The 18,528-nt window shown below is 46.5% G+C and overlaps 1 protein-coding gene across 2 annotated transcripts in view; it reads right to left on the bottom strand.

Moving 5' to 3' along the window:
- LOC125416044 (beta-galactosidase-1-like protein 2) overlaps positions 1 to 16,624 on the bottom strand; it is a 39,980-nt gene extending 23,356 nt beyond the window's left edge. Inside the window, exons 1-5 of one of the 2 annotated variants that reach the window (XM_048458713.3) lie at positions 16,469 to 16,624; positions 4,704 to 4,901; positions 3,196 to 3,264; positions 2,487 to 2,582; positions 496 to 604 (exon numbers count right to left, since the gene is read on the bottom strand). In XM_048458713.3, the coding sequence (XP_048314670.2) occupies positions 496 to 604; positions 2,487 to 2,582; positions 3,196 to 3,264; positions 4,704 to 4,901; positions 16,469 to 16,554 (558 nt within the window). In that variant the 5' untranslated portion in view covers positions 16,555 to 16,624. Of the gene's footprint in view, positions 1 to 495; positions 605 to 2,486; positions 2,583 to 3,195; positions 3,265 to 4,703; positions 4,902 to 5,067; positions 5,184 to 16,468 lie in introns of those variants that run through there. The other variant, XM_085689798.2, reaches the window with a different exon arrangement.
- Positions 16,625 to 18,528: the final 1,904 nt, after the last annotated feature.

Here is an 18,528-nt window from a genome sequence, read left to right as displayed (position 1 = left end):
AGATGCTTTCTCCCTAAGTTTCATTTTAGTATATTCGTTTTGACCGGTCAGTATGAATTGTACAGCACCTTTTGGTAGCATAGGGCAGTCCTTTAAAAACCATCAGTTAGAGCTTTGTACTGACACAGCGCTCTTCTGTCCTACCCTGGGCCTCCCATGCGTGCTGTGCCATGCAGCACTGAGTCACTGTGTTGTGGGGACTCTGACACATGCATGCTTCAGTTCCTAAGGCATCCTATCTACGCAAGCCCCACTGGAGCTCTGGCCGCACAGACTAATGTGAGTCCTCATGCCCAGCTGTCATTTCAGCACTGACTGAGACCACACTAGGATGCACACTCTTTGAAAACGTAAGTCCTCCAGGTCTCGTGCAGTGGTGAAGAATGTATGGTTGTGTTGAGAAGAACTGCAGGATTCTCATCTGGGAGTTTACCAAAGGTTGCCTGCTATTCAGAAGGCAGGCAGGAAAGGATCAAAAAGTCTTCCTTCTTTTACCTGGAGTGGCACCACCCTGGACATCAGGTGGTCGAAATAAAGGTCCACTGCTTTAGTGAAGCCACGGTACGTTGTTCTCAGTTTCATGTTTGGGTCTTGGAGGAGCCAGCTTGGAGAAGGAAAGAAAAGAAATATCAGTGTCAGGGTCTGTGGTTTCCCTTAGGCAGGCGCAGGAGCAGTGCGAAGGAAGCAGCTCATGCAGCTCAAGAACGAGTCTGGAGAACAGGTCAGGGAAGGGTTAGTCACCACCCCACCACCTCCAAGTAGCTAGGAAGTCAGGAAGCTACGCACACAGTTCAGAGGCAAGCACACCACTGTGCCAGCCTACACACCAAATGCCTTGGGAAGTTAGACTTCAATTTCCTGGGCTACAGGAATGCTCACTGCCCAATGGAATGGTTTTCAGACATTTACACTAAAGAATCAAAACAGGCATGGCCGAGCACTCCTGGAACCCCAGCACTCAGCTGACGCTGGAGAATCACAAGAAAAACCAGCCTTAGCTAAAGAGGGAGCGGCCGGTGCAGACCCAAGGCAGGGGCAAAAGCAATGCCAAAAGGATGTCCCAGAGGAACTAGGCTGACTGACTGAGAGACTCCTGAGCCTGAGCCCCCAGCGTGCCACCAGGGCAGCAGCAGGAGGCCAAGAAGACACCTTCCCTGATCTTCTGGGGCCACAGATTTCCACAGAAACTCAGCACCATTCAAAGGTCCTGAGAAGCACATTTCCTACCAGAAGACTCTGAGGTCTCCCTTCCCCTAACTCAGAAATGGGACAACAATGTATCAGGGAATGCCAGTTGGTGATGAAAGGCTGGCAGAAATGTCTCCCCTAGCCTGAGCTGCATGTCCAGATCTATCAAACAGGACTAGTTTCTCACCACACTGACACCCTACCCTTCTGGAAAACACTGATGAATAGGCAGGAACCTCCAACCACGACAAGGGAGGGGGATCTGAGAGTGGGCGTCCCTACTGCTTCTAATTTAAGACTGTTAAACCCTGCTGGCCTCCTGTGCCCAGCTCCAGCTGAGCCCAGGGAAAATGCTGACAGTGGCACAGGTGTCTAATCCGCCAAGAGGGGCAAGCAGCTCTGCCTCCGCTCACAGCTCTGTCTTGGACACTGTGCCAGGTCAGACTGACGCTGGATGCTGGAGAGGGGACAAGCTGTGCCCCCTGAGGGAAGGGCAGGCCTTGCTGGAAACAGAGCAGATAAAACCTGAGCATAGTTCTTGTGTTGTGAGGAGAGAGCTCCCCATGCTACTTCTAGACCAAGAGGTTCAGCCTTCTTTCCTCTGGGGACAGCACAGGTGGGTGGAGGCTGTGCTAGCCACCTGTAATTAACAGTACAGGTGGGCGGAGGCTGCGGCTAGCCACCTGTGATTGATGCTGTGTGGCCAGAGATGGCAACGCCAATTAAGACAGAACTTGTTTTGATGGGAAACGAAGGCAGCCTTCCTGAGGAAAGGATGTGGGTTCACGTGATAGATACCCATCTGGACCCCACTCTCAGAGCATAATGTTTAGCTGACACTGACCTTTGTGGAAACTACACTTAGAAGAACAGACTCAGGAGAATTGAGGACAGAAACCACAACACCAACTTCTCCAAACTACAGCAACACTTGGGGTTTTAATAAATCAACAGTAATATCACTAAGAAACAGATAGAGAAGATTTAGTTTGCCTCAAGTTGCAGTAAGGGCCAGATCAGATAAGGAGCCTGCCTGGGTGCCTCTCCAGTACGGCCAGAAGAATGAAACACTTCCAAATAGATAAGCGTTCCGCTGCTGCCACCTGACACATAGAAAGACCCAAGGGTACCGACAAGGGCAATCACTGCAATGTCCTTCCAAAGAGCCTGTGGCACTGCCACCTGCCCCAGAAAGGAAATGCTACACAGGAAGAAAAATACCTTAAAAAAAAAACTAAGCCAACCCCTGTAAGCCCCTCTCTCTGGCTACTCTGGAGACCCGCACTGCCCTTTCTCACCTGGGCAAGCCCCCGAGGTCAATCTCACTACAGATGTAGGGCCCCGGTCGCAGAATCACCCACAGTCCAATCTTCGCAGCCAGCTGGATAAAGGCCCTAGGGAGGGAAAGAGAGTCAGCCCTGAGCATCCAGAAGAAAGGATACAGGAGGAGTCACAGACATGTGGGGATTAAACCTCTCCTGTTCCTCCCCTGCCTTTTCTCTCTCAACCAGGGAACATGGGATGAGGAAGACTTGGCCCCAACTCAACAGAGCAGAAGATTCCTGCACCAGATAGGGGCTCAAAAGTCCTGGAAGCTGGGTATGCACTGGCTCCTTGCATCAGGACCACCCACACAGGCCCACTGGGATTTGTCCAACAAAATACAGGGCTTTGTGTCCAACAACAGCCTTGTTAACCTAGAAGCAGCCCCAATTCCATCCCAAGCATATGGACCCCAACGCAGAATCTGGTGGTATCTGGGATCTTGGCCCTCAGGACTGTAGTGAAAAAGAGGATTGCAGCCTATAGGCTGAGTGCCTGGGTAACAAGCCACAACAGGGGAGCATCTAGGCCCTAAGTTCAGAACCTTTCTAAGCATGCTAAGAACAAGGCTCCAGATTCAGTCTCAGTCAAAGCAGAGCTAAGACACGACATCCAGAGTGCTCATCAGCAACCCCCAGTAACTTCCGATCCCGGACCAGGTACGGAAGCACCAAGACCACATACTCCAGGTCCAGGTTCCCAGAGAAGTTGAATTTGCCTCTTTCTGGCTCATGGAGGTTCCAGGGCACATAGCTGTAAGAGACAAGATAACTGCAGGTAAGTTTAATCATTCACATGAACATTTTTATCTCTAACACCCACGATGATGGCTAAAGAGACAACTTTCGATAATTTCAAACCTCGGGGACCAGATATGGGGACCGCAGAAAACTCAAGGCAAGTCCTAGGAAGACTATGACATCTCCTTAGGCGGACAGAAAGTCAACTAGACGTAGTGACATATGAGCTCCGTGGAATAAAAGGTCAGGCTCTGTGACCCCAGGTGAGCCCACACTGTAGTATTCCTATGACCCGTAGGAGTTCTCTATGAGGCTGTACACATTACTCTCAACAGTGCTGTCATTGTCATTTTAATAACCGTCTTCAAAGTCAGCTCACAAGCCATGCAAGGGAGTCCACGTCTTTGATTAGTAATCACATCTTTTATGCCTGACAATGCAGCCTTTCTACCTGATAGTCCTCTTTATTTCATAGAGATAGCACCTCAGGAGTGTTTTCATTTATTTTTAATATTGTTAATAACCTGTATGTGGAGAGCGGTGTAAGTGCAGGCGAGTGCAGGCTCCACAGAGACGTACGGTGCCTCTGGAGCGGCAGGGACAAGCAGGTTGTGAGGTGCCTGACGTGAACGCTGAGAACAAACTCCGGTCACTCTTAACTGCTCAGCCACCTCCTCCAGCCCCTAAACCTACTTTTTAGCTGGCTTGCCTAGCCTACATTTCATCTTGTGTCTGCCATGGAACAGTCGTCAGGCGGGTCGCAACAATCCAAAGGTCTTTCCAGAAAATAGAAGCTGAACTGGTGTCAGCATCTTGGGACCCTAAAACTTGGGAAGCAGAAGCTGCTTGTGGAAAAGGGTTCCTTGTCAATCTAAACAAAGTGACGCACACCTGCAATCCCAGCATTCAAGACTCTACTCAGGGAGGACAGGGAGTTTAAAGGCAGCCTGGGCTGCAGAGTTGAGAACCTTTCTCAAAAAGGAAGATCACTTGTAGTAGTCCTTTATAACAACAAAAAGGAAAAGACACTAGGAATGCAAAACTTCCATTTTGCAGATGGAAAAGTCATCTGAGGGTATGAGAAGGGTAACAGTTCTCCACTGCACGGAGGCTCCAGGAGAAACGAGACTTGTAGACAGCTTGGCCATGACTGCGGGTGAGCCTTCAGAACTGTGAAAAGGCAAGTTTATTTATTCACACCACAAGATGAATAAACAAATCATCTTCCATATCTATGCTCAACTCTCTGTCTCTTTCTACCCCCCTGCCCCCCCTCCACAATACTACATGGTTACATCTCCTTACTTTATCTGTAGGGAGTTCTATAGAGCTTATAATCCTAAGCAAGCAGCTTGGACTAACTTCCTCTCATAGCTTTCCTCCTGCAAGCACCAGGGGCCCCAACTTGGTAGCCAAGCTTGGTGGAGGGATGGGGAGGCGGGGGGTACTTACGTGGTAAGGGTATTCAAGCCACAGGCTTTCATTTTGAGCAGGCGGTCCCTCCAGTATTCCCTGGGCACACGGAAATAGTGTATGGATCCCCCAAAAATCTGAAAGGTGGAGTCCTCCAGCATGAAGTCTGGGCCTTTTGTTCGAAGTCCCAGGCGTCGATTCTGGAGCCATAGAGGAAGCAGAGTGCTCCAGTTCAACCTGAAAAATCAAAGACCCTCATGTAGCCTTGAGGTTTCCACAGCAGTGAACACCGGTACAGAGATATGCATTGAGTCCTTCTGTCCTTCACAAGTCCTCCGCTTTCTCTCTTTCACCTGCTCCCAGGGTGGCCAGGCAAAGCTCCCACCTTCCCACTTAGCCAAACCTGGGCAGGTGACTTTCTTCAGCACTACTTCCTGGGCTGGGCCCCACTGCAGGGGAAGTGCAAGCTGATGCTGCAACCAGGAACAAGACAGACACAATGTTCAACATGAAGACACGCAGGCTAAAAGGAGAGAGGATGAGGAAGGGTCATGCTATGTGGGGAATTGTTCTCTAATGTCACAGACAAGAACAGCTGCAGCTCACGGGCTTCTACTATTGCCAGTTGTTCTAAGCCAGACTAAACATTAAAGCAACAGCTACCAAAACAGTACCTCAGAGCCCCCTCATGGTCACAGCTGCCAACTTTGGGGTTCAGAAACCTAGAAAGAGGCATCTGGATTAAATGGCATCCATTCACCTAGCAGATATGAAGTTATTACCTTCTGATAATCTAACATCAACCAAGAGATAACACAGAACGGCAGGGGGCTGTCCAGGAAGGCTATGAAGCAGCTGCAGTCCAATAAAAAGCTCCTATGGATGTCTCAGTGGTTGGCTGGCCAGTGGGAGCCCTCAACTTGTTCCCCGTGACTTTCACCACTAGAAGTCTCTCTCTTTATCTAGGCTCTTAAAGGTCACTAGAAAAAGTCAACAAGAACTGGTTTAGGAAAGTTGGAGACAGAAAATAAGACCATAAGAATACTTGGTGCAAAAACCATTTTTAGCTGAGCTTTTTTCCATTATAGATCCTACAACGAGAGGACGTATTGCCAGGCAGACTCCTCTGCATAAAAAAATCACCTGAGTGTCAAGAACTATGGCCCTGAGGCCCCAGAATAGGCAGTTTACTAAGAGTGTAGACACTACATAAGCATCGCTGCCTACTTGGGGATTCTCCGGGACAATTCATGCACAATGAAAATTACTTTTGATCTATTACTTCTGGCTTCTGACACCGCCAGCCTCCAAACCTGCCAGTAGCCATGTCTGAGGAGCAGCAGGTGGCACATGAGCTCTAGGAGGTTGGCCCACCAGGAGGCAAAGCACTGATGGACGAGTCTCAGACAGGCAAGGACTGAGGGCTTCAGTTCCAGAATGTTTCTTGCTACTGCTCTGACTTTACATTTGCCGCTGCCACTTTTCTCTGGTATCTGGCATGGTGTGAATGGGGGTGGGGAGGGATCCACACTGCTTTTATTGTAGTGTGATTCTCTCATGGGAAAGCCCTGTTCTACTGGCCATTTTTGCCTGAGGGTTATCATGAAGACGGTTTCCTCTTAAGCTGTACTGTTTAACTGAAGCAATGATTTTATTCAGTAATAGTGTCAGCTTAAATAGAATTTTGATAATTGAGGATTTTTAATAATTATAATAAGTGATTATGATAGAGGTTAGTTTAATAAGAAAATTAATATAGGTAAAAACAGGATACGGTGTTGTCCCCATCCCTGATAAGGCAGGGACTGTGGCTTAAGTTAATGGTTAAGAACAATAACTGTGTCCCAGACACTAAGCTCAAGTTCTTTTCATTTTAATGTTGGGAGGGATGGTCATGGGTTTCAGTTTGCATCATAGCTAAAACAAAGATTTAAATAATGACTTAAGGTTAGATTAAGATTTTTTTGTTAATGGTTTTGAGGTAGAAAATCTTGGGGAACAATTTAAAGTTTAGGTACATAGTTGAATGAGGAACTCATTGAGGTCAAGAAACAAGAACAAGGCCTGGTTATTATTAGTTGTTGTACCATTGTTGCTAGGATGGGTTGGTGATCAAAGATGATGATGAATGCCTTGTGCCCATTTCTGCCCTCAGCTTCCTGATATAAAAAACTGTTGATGAATGGGTATTCACCCTGAGGACTGAAAACAGAGCTGACTGATTATTTTTTTATATATAAAAGTTTAGATTCATGATTCTTTTGAGATTTTTTTATAAGATTACCTTCTAAGATAAATAATACAGTGATTTATCCTTTCCTTTTAACCACAAAACACAGCCTACCAGCAAAAGAACTGGCTGAGAAAAATATCTTGCTTGCTTACACTCTGTTAATCTATAACAAGTTGCTTGGATATGAATGTATGTGGGTTCCTGGGAATAATTTGTTTCTCACTTATGATACTTAAGATGTTTAATCATTAAGGGAAATGAGAAGCATGCTCTTTTTCTCTTGTATTCATTGCGATTATTCAACTGAAAAATATAATATGACCACATTATAGTGCTTGAAAGACTTTGCTGGGGCATATAGGCTGTAAGTGAAAATTTAGGGGCCGAAGGGATATATCTGGAAAGAGGTAAGAAAAGAAATAAGGAAATGAGAAGATGACAGGGAGACCCTAATGGTGTATGTGTGTATTTTCCCTTTTTCACCAGCCCCAGAGAAATGAATTTTGCCCCCCTCACCAGCCTTCAGAGAGAAAAGTCAAGTTGAGCAATTAGTTCATCGGTTCAGTGGATCTCCTCAATCCCTGCGTTGCTGAAGGCTGGTCCTCACGGCAGCAGTACAAACCCATGCAGGACTCCATTTCTCTTTAGTAATCCTGGACAACCTGTGACCTAATGTCCCTCTCTGTCTCTCTGGAAGACAGCTTCATGGTCCCGCAAAGGACTGGCAAATGATATCTGAGGATTTGTTCACCTTCTTGCGAGGATGAAAACAAAATAGCATCTAGATGCTAGTCCCCTGGAAGTATGCTCGCCCTAAACTCATAACTCTAGCTTTTTGAGTGAGTTTCTTCTGTGGAATGGGGATGATGCCTGTCAGAAAAGCCACTGAGAGGGTTAGGTTAAAATAAAATGCCCTGTGGAGTGCAATGAACATGTCTTCCTATTGTTTGAAAGCAAAACTCATGTTAGTGAACTTACGTGGCACATGGCCTTGGTGCATTCAATGACATTAATATGAAATAATCTCATGGTTGCCATTACCCTATTTTAGTAAATACTTTTAATTCTAAACTTTGTGGCGGGCTATCTTATTACACTGCCAAAATTATGCACCAAAAGATCTATACAGTGATATCCTACCCACCAATCCAATTCCTCTGCCAGCATGTAATTTAGTCCAGCCAAGAGCCAAACCCTGACACATTGCCACATCCACCTTGTATATAAGGATGGCTGCTTTGGGGACACAGGTAAGTAGTTACTGTGCAGACTGTGTGGCTCACGCTACTGAGAACAGTTAATATCTGGCCCTTGCCAGGAAACCCTGAAATCTCTATCCTAGTTGAGGAGCCGGAGGTTATTCAAATGCCACCCTGAGGTTCCCACTTCTCCTGGCGGCAGGATCTCAGCAGGATCTTTCTTAGGCTGTAGACTCTGGACAGTTCAAGCTGTTTTGCACCTGTGCATCTCCCTTGATTTGAGGACGTCCTCTGAAGAATGCACACTTCACTTGTCTGCTCACCTACCCGCAACACACACACACACACACACACACACACACACACACACACACACACACACACCTACCTGCTAGACTTGCCAGGCTACTATGAATAATGACTGGAAGGATAGATTATTTTCTTTGTCTTTAAATGTCTTAAAAGGGGGACACAATGACAGTATGGTTATGAAATATACACATATACCCAATCTCCTTATTTTTAAAGATATTTATAATACATGTTAGTGATCTCTCTGTCAGGAAGCAATCTTTGTTCTCTGGACAGAACTTGAAAAAAAAAATCTCTAAATATTGGCCAAAGTTCGCATCATTCATTCCGACTTCTTACTTTCCTTAGTGAGAACCTACAAATGTCTGTTTATAGGAGCAGGAGAGTCCTCACTCTGCTAAGCACAGAGACGGGCAGGGCTGGCTGGAGGCAGGCTCTGGGACTCTCACTCCTTGCAAATAACACACACTCTTCCCTGCCCTAGTTGTGACCAATGCAGACTGGTTTCTCCAAGTGTGGCCTGCAGACAGAAGAGTATGTCCATCTGAAGCTTGTTGGAAATGCGGAAATCTGATACCTACTGAACCAAAACCTGCACTTTAACCAGATTCCCAAGGTTAAATACAAGTGTTGCACCCCCTCTGTACTTTCTCCTTGAACAACACTCTTGACCAACAAATGAATCAAGGAAAGAAATCAGAAAATGCTTTGAGATGGAAAATAAAGGCACAACACAGAAAATATACAGCTCCATTCCAAATTTTCCTGAACTCCAAACTCCCCTGAGCCAATTAATGACTTAACATCTTTACTGCAATGTGTAGCAGGCAGATGGGTTGTCGTGCCCCACCACCTTTGATGTATCTTTTTCTCTCTTCTTCTCCACCGCCAGTTTCAAACTTCCAGTTCTTCAGGACCAGATCCTGGAGTCATCCTTAACTCCTTTTTCTTTTCCTATTTCTTTGCCTTTTTATGCCCTACCATTTTCTAGATTAAATAAAATAAAATAAAATTCTCACTGCTTGTCAAGAGATAGGAAATGAGCATTGCAAACAAGCACACAGATAACTGTTATCAAATTTAGAATTCTAGAAAGCTCAAATTTTTTTTTTTGGAAATTTTCTGTTAGCCTACTAAACAAAACATCAATACCTCAAAAAAAGAAATGAATTCGACAAGATAACAATGTTGGTCAATGTTGGGCTTCTCCAGAGAATTTGCTGTGAGAAAATGTGGTGACGCAAGTGAGATCTCTGCAAGACAAAGCTCCTTGCAAAGAGCTGTTCACACTAATCACGATCATTAATACTAATGATCATCATATTAAAAATTACCCCATAATTTCCTGAGTAATTAACTGGACAATATTAGAATACAGGAAATGCCAATTGTGTGGTTCTAACTGGCTAGTTTAAAGATCAGAGGCGCTTCACTCCTAAGTTAGGCTTGTCACCAAGGAGCTAACCAGACCCTGGGGAACCCAGTGTGCTTTGCTGTCTTCCTTAGCAAGCAGTTCATGCATAGTTGCATTTTCTCGGAGGAAAACAGAGGCCCCTGCCTTCTTTAGGGCTAGAAGCTTATAGCACCACTTTCTTCTAGAACCTCTGTCGTTTCTGTATCTTGACTTCATTTTAAGGAAGATATTTGGGCGGAAGGGCTCTGCCGGGCTCTGCTTAGTCAGGTTCTGTTTTTCCATCTAGAAGAAAGAGTAGCCATGCTCACAGTCTAGATAAAGGGCCTGGACAAAGATGTGTGTGTGATATGGTGTGTGTGTCTGTGTGTCTGTGTGTGTCTGTGCGCGTGCACACGTGTGTGTAGTGTGTTTGTGTGTGTATGTGTGTATGTGTGTAGTGTGTTTGGTGTGTGTGTGCGTATTCCTAACAGGACCTCATGCGTGTGTATGTGTGTGTATGTGTGAGTGTGTGTGTGTGTGTGTATTCCTAATGAGACCTCATGTGTGTGTGTGTGTGTGTGTGTGTGTGTATGTGTGAGTGTGTGTGTGTGTGTGTACATGCGTGTGTGTGTGTATTCCTAATGGGACCTCATACAACTCATCCCACTAGTGGCAAGCAAAACACACAGTATTCACTGTAGCTTTGTAGGCTACAGACACAGAAACAGGTAATGGTGAACACATGAAGAAAGCCCTGTGAGGATGTCTCATTACTTTTGAAGGAGCAGGATGAAGGGTGAAGCTTCCTGATACTTTGCCACTAATAATCAAAGTGGGTCATGAGGACAGAGGGGATGGAACAGGTTCCAGCAGGAAGCATGTCCCTGAACGTAAGATGAGCTGTTGTGTGGCTGTGTTCAGAAAAGCGCAGAGGAGCGGGTCAGAGGTTACCACCTCTTTCATTCTGAAAGGGCCCATGAATGGATTTTCAACTGTCAAAGGAGATCTTGTAGGATGCTGGTGTGGAGTGGGGGAGGGGAGACCAGCTCCTGCTACCACCTCTTTGAACAATATATGCGAATCAGCCTGATTTTGGGGTGCCTCTCACCATGCCAGAAGATCATCCGTAAATCCTGCAAGCACTGATCAGCAATAGGCTTTCAGTGGGGCTAGGAAACTTCATTAGAGACACAGCCACCTCCCACAAGCATCTGTTCACCACAGTCTGACCAGACAGACCTAGACGGCCCGGGATCCCCAGAAGTCAACAACACCAGGAGCGGTTGAGCTTGATGACAAGAGGCAAAGGCCAGGCAACACATTCACTGCAGTAAGCTGGGCACCGGCCGCGGCTGTCTAGAACTTGCAGATCCCAAGGGTTGATTACTTTGGTAATAAACATAACATATTGTCTGAGATAAGAGCCTACAGGTTCAATCTCCAGATGCACTGTGAGCTCTCTAGGGCCCCCTGAACCAGAGATGCAACTGAATTCAGTTCAGGGCATCATACTAGCAGAGAAACCAAGAGAATACCCACAACCTCATTCATTCCAGTGGCCAAGCCAGAGACCACAATTTTACATGGCAGGTACACTAAAATGCCCAAAGACCTCATTATATACACACAGAAATTTTCTCCCAACAGCTCCCATATGGCTCAGCTTATTGGATATATGCCTCTTAGTTGAAGCCAAATGCTATGGACTCTCATTTTGCTGAAAAGTCATCAAACACAACCCACCTCCCACCCTTCCCCTAACACCACCCAACCCCACTCCCGAGCACAGGAATCTGAACTTCCAAACCCCAAAACCATTATGTGCTTTCCATAGAGACACAAGACACTATTGCAAGCCCAGTATGTCAACTTTTCCCTTTGAAAGAAACTAGGCTGCTTCCCAGACTATATACATCTGTGTACTTGGCCCCAAGACAGTATTGTGCTTCAGAGGGGAGCATCTTCTGAATGCTGTAGGAAATGTATACACGAAGAAGCATGAATTAGAGCAATACCTTGAGACCCAGCAATGAAATAACAGAGATCCTTTCAGTAATTCATCACCTAACAAAAGTCAAAACTATAAGGGTCTTCTGTGATACTGTACTTTTATTGTGACCAAAAAAAAAAAATACCATCAACAGCCTCATAAATCAACAGATTAGTTCATCTCAGCCTAAAAGAGAAAACTCTGATAACCCAAAAAGATTAAAGATTCTTGATCCTATAGGAGTGTTTGAGGTGGTATAAACAGAATAACCGTCTGATATAGGAAACAGTGCAGCTACATTAAGTGCATTAAAATCTATTTCTGGGGGTTATGTCACTAAGGTATAGAATGAACACAATAATTTTTATAAAGCTTCAGGAATCTATATTATCCTACACACAAATTAAAAAGAATTTTCTCCCTTAGCCTGGGGGATTTAGCTCAAAATATCCTTTACCTGACCCAGGAGAAATGGAATATGTTGTTTTGGAAGAATGTCCTGAGATTTAAAATTAATATCTGTTATGGTCAGCAACTCTGCTTATAGAAATCCATCCATTGCATATTCATTGGAGCTGTTTACTTCAGCAGCTAAAAGTCTAAAAACAATCAATGCCCATCAACTGAGGAATGCTTAAATAAATTATGTACCTAATGGACAAGTGGGAAAACAGTACAGCTATTGTCTCGTGGATGCACACAGCACATCTACAAGAGTCCACCACCAGACACTCTGGTGGAAAAGGAAGCGAGGATGCAGGGGCTTCTTTTCACTAATTCTCCCTCTATCCTCTGGACGTTCGCGGACCACCTACTCACAAATTAAACACTTAAAAACAATTGTTTTCCTTGAAACACCCAGTACGGTGCTAAGTGTCACCCAAGGACCCATGAATGCCACCTGATTACCCCCTGGGCAAACAGCAATCTGAAAGTGTCTGCCTCCTAACCATGAGCCTTGAAAACCATCCCTGCCCTGTCTTCCCAGGAACAATCCCACACAAGGGGGACTCTCTTTTCAACATGGGCTTTAATACCCAGAGCAATAGATAAAAGCAAACTATGGGACTGGATGGAGTAGAAAACATCCATATACCAAAAGGACTTTGCCCTTGCCGGGGTGGCAAATTAGGAGGGTAGAACTGTCATTTTAGCAAAGATTTGTGGCATGTATTTTCCTTGCTTCTTATTTGAGTAAAGTAGGAAGAACCCTCCCCACCCTTCTGGAACACCTGATGCCCATGCATGGTAATTCTTTGTTCCCATCAAAAGAGTCAAAGTTCTAAGAGAACTTTAGTCTCCTTTAGAGACTGGCTAACGCGGGTTCCGTAAAAATCTCAGTGCCAACCCCGTTTTGCCTGCGCAGACTAACTCAAGTATCTTATCTCTCCTGCACTGTGAGCTTCTTCCCAGGTAGCTTTGCTTCACCACCTGTATGATGATTACCTGCCCAGAGACACTTCCCAGATTCTAAAAACTTTACTACCACTAAAGATGAAAGGGACAGCATTCTCAGAGTTGGGACACTCCAGGGCCCATGACTCAGGCCTCAGAGTGGAGTCCTAAAGTACGTAAAGCTCATAAAATCAGTAGCTTCGCAGGAGAGAGACATAGTTTGTCCATAGGTTACCTTTGGAAAGCACATTGATTGATTTTTAAATGTGCTTTTTAAATACAGCCATCATATAGCTAAGTTATCTGCTTTTAGCAAGAAAGAGTTTCAGAGGAAGATAGCAGGGTCTAGAAGCCAGAGGAACAGCAGCTGACAAGGGGCTGAGAGAAGAAATGAACATACCTAGAAACATGAGACTGAAAAACTTAATGTGGCTCTCTCTCTCTCTCTCTCTCTCTCTCTCTCCCTCCCCTCCCTCCCTCCTTCCCTCCCTCCCTCCCTCCTTCCCTTTCTCCCTCCCTCCCTCCAGTTTGGATAGATAAAAATCTCAAGTCTGAGATATGCAGAGCTGACTGAATTATTGCTCAGCGAAGCATTTATATTGTGGGAAAAGGCCATAAAAAGACCATGCCCTGATCGTATCAAATAGGCATTCTTGTGTGGCTTTAGGTGGAAGGACAGAAAAGAGAAGAGGCCAACCAGTTCAACACCAGGGTTCACGCTGATAATACAGGCTGCCATTCTCAAGTGAAAAGCAGCCACACAAAAGGGTCAGACACACCTTAGATAATATATAGAGTCACAGAAAACCCCCAGTGAATACTGGGTACTATACAGGAAGAAGAGGGAGAAAAGGTGACAGTGAGGTACCAAAGAATTCAGGGAGGAGAAAAATAGCTATTTCCACTACTTTTAATTGTGGTGATATTGTCCCATGTTATCTATATCAAAGCTGATTGATAAGCTATGTACACTTCTTTGTATAACAATTATACTTCTATGTATAAATATACCTTTTAATAAAAACATTTTAGAGCCCCCCAAAAAAGACTGAATGAAATCTTTCCCCCAAATCATTTTTTAGTCCTCCTATGTCTTAAATGTGATATAATCAAGAAACTATAACTATGAACCAACCCAAGGAAAAGTGGGGGAAAAGGAATGTTACAGCCCAACACCTTTCCCCCAGAAACCTCCAAATACCTGCCGTCAGGGTCCCGGAAAAGAGCTGGTGCTGATGGTTGGGCTCCAGAGCACTGTGAGCAGAGAGTAGCCAGTCTCCATGTGACCTATATTCCACCGCCACACCAACATTCCTCAACAACAGCTGGGAGGGAGGGGCACCCACCCACCCGCTCAGTTAATGACCTAGTCAAAGCTGGGGTAAGCCAGGAAGAGAGGGTCAGTTTGTTTTCCTTTGGCTCCAGAGCTATTAAAGTAACTCCATAGGCACTGGTGTCCTGCACAAATTTGCCAGAAGGAACTGGGCAGAAGGCACATGGGAATGATGCAGTCCAAAGGATGCCAAGGACATTTGTATTCCCAGGGGATCCCAAAAGATGGCCCTGACCTGAGGTCTGAGCCTCTCTAGGCTTCCTCACCTGCTGGAAAGGAAGGAGTCATGAAGCAACTTCGCATTTCAACCCGTTTTCCAGGCTTGAGTCACCGCTATGCACTCTGCCTTCTTGGCTGCTATTCCTGACCCATTCCACAGCCCCAGCGTGATTCCTGCCATGGCTACCTTGCCTGGGTGGGAACCAGTTACTCACCTATGAGAAGGTCGGGCTTCTTCACAGCCCACTCACTTCCCTGACACCTCAGCAGTGTCCTGTCAGGTGACAAACACCCTTCCTCCTTCCCACACGTTTTCCCTAGGACTATTAGAAAATGCTACCCGTCCAGGTTCATCCCTTCCAGAGTTGCCCTCACAGTGACCTGCCTCAGTCACTTGCAGGGACAGGTGTACTTGGGATCAAAAACAAGCAAACACTTCTCTGGGGCCCCACCTCCACGACTCCCTGCTCTAGGAAGGAGCTCCTGTTGCCTCAGCCCACAGTGATTCCTCTGGAGTTGCATCAACCTGGCACCTGGGGAAAGCTGACAGAAGCCATGACTTCAAAGAAAAGGCCGTCTGAGAACCGATAAGAAAGGGAAAAGGTTCGGAACAACTAAGACTAAGAGAATGAAATGACTGAGAAGTTTCTTGGGCCCCAGGATGAAAAAAAAAAAAAGATCCATTTCCTTCTCCCAAGCAATATAATGACATCCTCTCAGAATCAAAGGGCTCTAAGTCTTGAGAAGATGTCAATGTGAAGTTTCCAAGTGTATTCTCATGGCAGCATAAAGATCTTCATCAAAAAAAAAAAAAAAAAGTGGGGGGGGGAGAGTCCCTATCTTCCAGAGGAAGTTCACGGAAGTGAGGAAAGGGAATAAAAAAGGAGCCAAAGCCAAAACTGAGGTGCCCACCACCTCCAGTTCTCAGGGCCTCCGACTCAAGTCAACTGCTTAAACATTCCGCGTTGCTGTTGTGCTTCCCAGCAACGCTGGAGATTTTGAATATGTAAAGTGCCAGGCATCGACCTGGAAGAACAGAAGGACTGTAGGCTCCTATAAATAGATATGTTTTGGAAAACTTCTGGAGTGGATCACCAGAAAACTTGTTCCTGGGCAATGGGGAAACCATTCTTCCAATGAACACCACCGACTGCCACAGGCAGTTCATAAAGCGGGTGGGGAGCATACAAAACGGAAGGGAGAAATTGGAGACGCGTACTTACAAACTAGTGCAAATAAATCGGGGCTGAGAGTTTAGGAGAGACCCACGGTCAGAGTCCTTAGGACTCTAAGTCCACTTTAGCCATGGGCCACAAGCGCTGACTGCAGAATAGAGACTTCCAGCTTGGAAGGAAACGTGAGAGAGAGAAAAGCCTAAGGGGCTACAAGAAGCAGTGATGGGGGCGTCTGAGGAGGGATGTGAAGGCCAATTCTGCCCATCTTTCCACAGGACTAGACTTGTCTATGAACAGCAGAGACCGGCACCAAGTGTGGAGCACTGGAAAACACAACGCACTGACCCCTAGGGACTGATAGGGCAGTGCCTGCCTGGTGTTACCAGAGGCAAGGTATGAGTGACTGGAGGCTCAAAGGGACTCCAGGCTGCTGGAGAGCTGTAAGGAAAGAAAGGATTAGGGTCGCGGTTTCCCAGACTTGTGGCCGACTCGAACCTGAGACTTTGGGCTGGGACCGGAGGAGTCCCGTAGGTGCTGGGCGGGGCTCTCTCTCACCTGCGGAGCACCAGGAAGCTCAAGAGCAGCAGCAGCACGAGTCCGAGTGTGCGGCCCGGCCTCCGCCGCAGGCTCCACTTGGGCATCTTGCGAACGCGGCGGGCAGACACCCGGGTTCCCACTCCAGCCGCACTCAGCGGCCCGCCAAAGCCCTGGCCCGGTGGGGCGGGGCCGCACACGGGTCACCCCGGCAACCGTGCTACGGCGACCCGCTGGCGCCCATTGGCTGAGGCTTGGGGCCCCGCCTCCCCGCCTGGGCCTTGCACGAAGTGCCCCGCCCCGGCCAAAGGCGAAACAAGGCCGGGGAGGGGCGAGGAGGGGCGGGGCGAGGCCGGGGGCGGGACAGGGAGGGGCGAGACGGGCGAGGGAGGAGGCTGCTGGGTGGTCTCAATTCTCCTCCAACCTTATAGGGGTGCCACAGAGTTCCCTGCTGCCCGAGTTTAGGCAGGAAGTTACCAACTACCCAGGTCGTCCCGCCTCCCACCCTGCACTTAAATGCAGGGTCTTTTCCTGCATATGTAACGCTGACAGGTGCTGAACTATTGGAACTGTGTTACTGCATCTTTGAATACTCAAACTCTGGGAAAAGTCATTCCCTGCAGCATTACATAATGAAACAAGAATTAAGTGTGCCTGGTCAGAAGGTGCAAAGACAAAAAAGGTCTCTTAAAACAAAGTTTGAAAAAGAAAAATGATTTTTGAAGTAAAAACTCGTGTTAAAAGTCAGGGCACTGTAGAATCTCCTTAAGACATTTGATGACTGAGTGTAGTTCAAGTTTCACTAATACTAAAAGTAAAGACCAAACTATTCTGCTTGTGGTTCAATGGATCCGGTTTAGGCCCTGGCTTCCAGCATATTTAACTTTGCTTTTAAAAAAGAGTAATACATTAGCATTTACATTTGACTGAAGAGATGGCTCAGCTGTTTGCAGCAAAGGACTTGAATTCATTTCCTGGTGTTCACACTGGTGGCACACAACAACCTGTGATTCCAGCTCCAGGGGCTCCAGCATCATTTTCTGGCCTCCCCTGGCACCTGAACTCACACTTGTGTGTGTACACACACACACACACACACACACACACACATAACTAAAAATAAAATAAATAAAATAATTATTGCATTTTAGGAAAAGCTGAATATAGTTCCCCTGACACGGAATTGTCCCAATGACATTATCTAATATTTGGTGGCATTTATGCCTTAGTGTAGCAAAAAAAGGGACCAGTCAAAGAAACCCACCCTGGCTCTAAAACCAGAGCCAATGAAAGAAACACACCCTGGTTCTGACACCCAAGCCAGTGAGAGAGACGCTTTAGCCTGGAACCCAGAATTAAAGAAATACACCCTGACCCTGAAACCAGTGCCAAAGAAACACACTTTGACCCTAGAACCAGAGTCAGTGAAAGAAATGTGCCTTGGCCCCAAAACTAAAGCCAAAAGCTTAAAAAGGCCAGTGAGAAAAGCACAGTTTGGCTCTGAAATCAGCCATGTCTGACCCTGACCATCTAAACTAACCAATCCCTGAGCAGGGAAAACTAACAATCCCTCTTCTCCCTGGGAAAACCCTGTCTAAGAAGCCCTATATGTATGTAAACTCAGTGCCTGCCTGTTCCGTTTGTGGCTGCTCTTCTACCCTGGCAGAGGCAGCCACTCTCCTGGATTCTTCCCTCCCAATAAATCTCTTGAACAAGGTTTAGGTGAAGACCTTCTTTTGCCAGAGTAGAGGCGGAGCAGAGCAGGACTGTAACACTTATACTTGGGGATTCTTCCCCTGGCAGGGCCAGGGAAAGCCAGAAACGGGCTGTAACACTTTCGCTGGGGAAACCTTCCCCTAGCAGAGCAGAGCTGCTACAGTCTGGAACACCGGAGCCAACCTGTAACAACTTCACAGCACTGGGGAGCCCCTCTCCTGCCAGGGCAGAGCTGTCACTTGGGGTAAACCTTTTCCTGGAACAGGGCTGGAAGTTGCTACCTTTACTGTGAGCTGTGCTATTCCCTGGCTCCCGACTGCCAGACTGGCTTCCACCCAGGCTCAGTATTCCCTGGCTCCCAACCG

Source organism: Myodes glareolus, chromosome 4 (genome assembly GCF_982192425.1).
Source record: "Myodes glareolus chromosome 4, mMyoGla1.1, whole genome shotgun sequence".
In the NCBI taxonomy this organism is placed as follows: domain Eukaryota; kingdom Metazoa; phylum Chordata; class Mammalia; order Rodentia; family Cricetidae; genus Myodes; species Myodes glareolus.
This window is presented reverse-complemented; position numbering and strand designations above follow the sequence as displayed.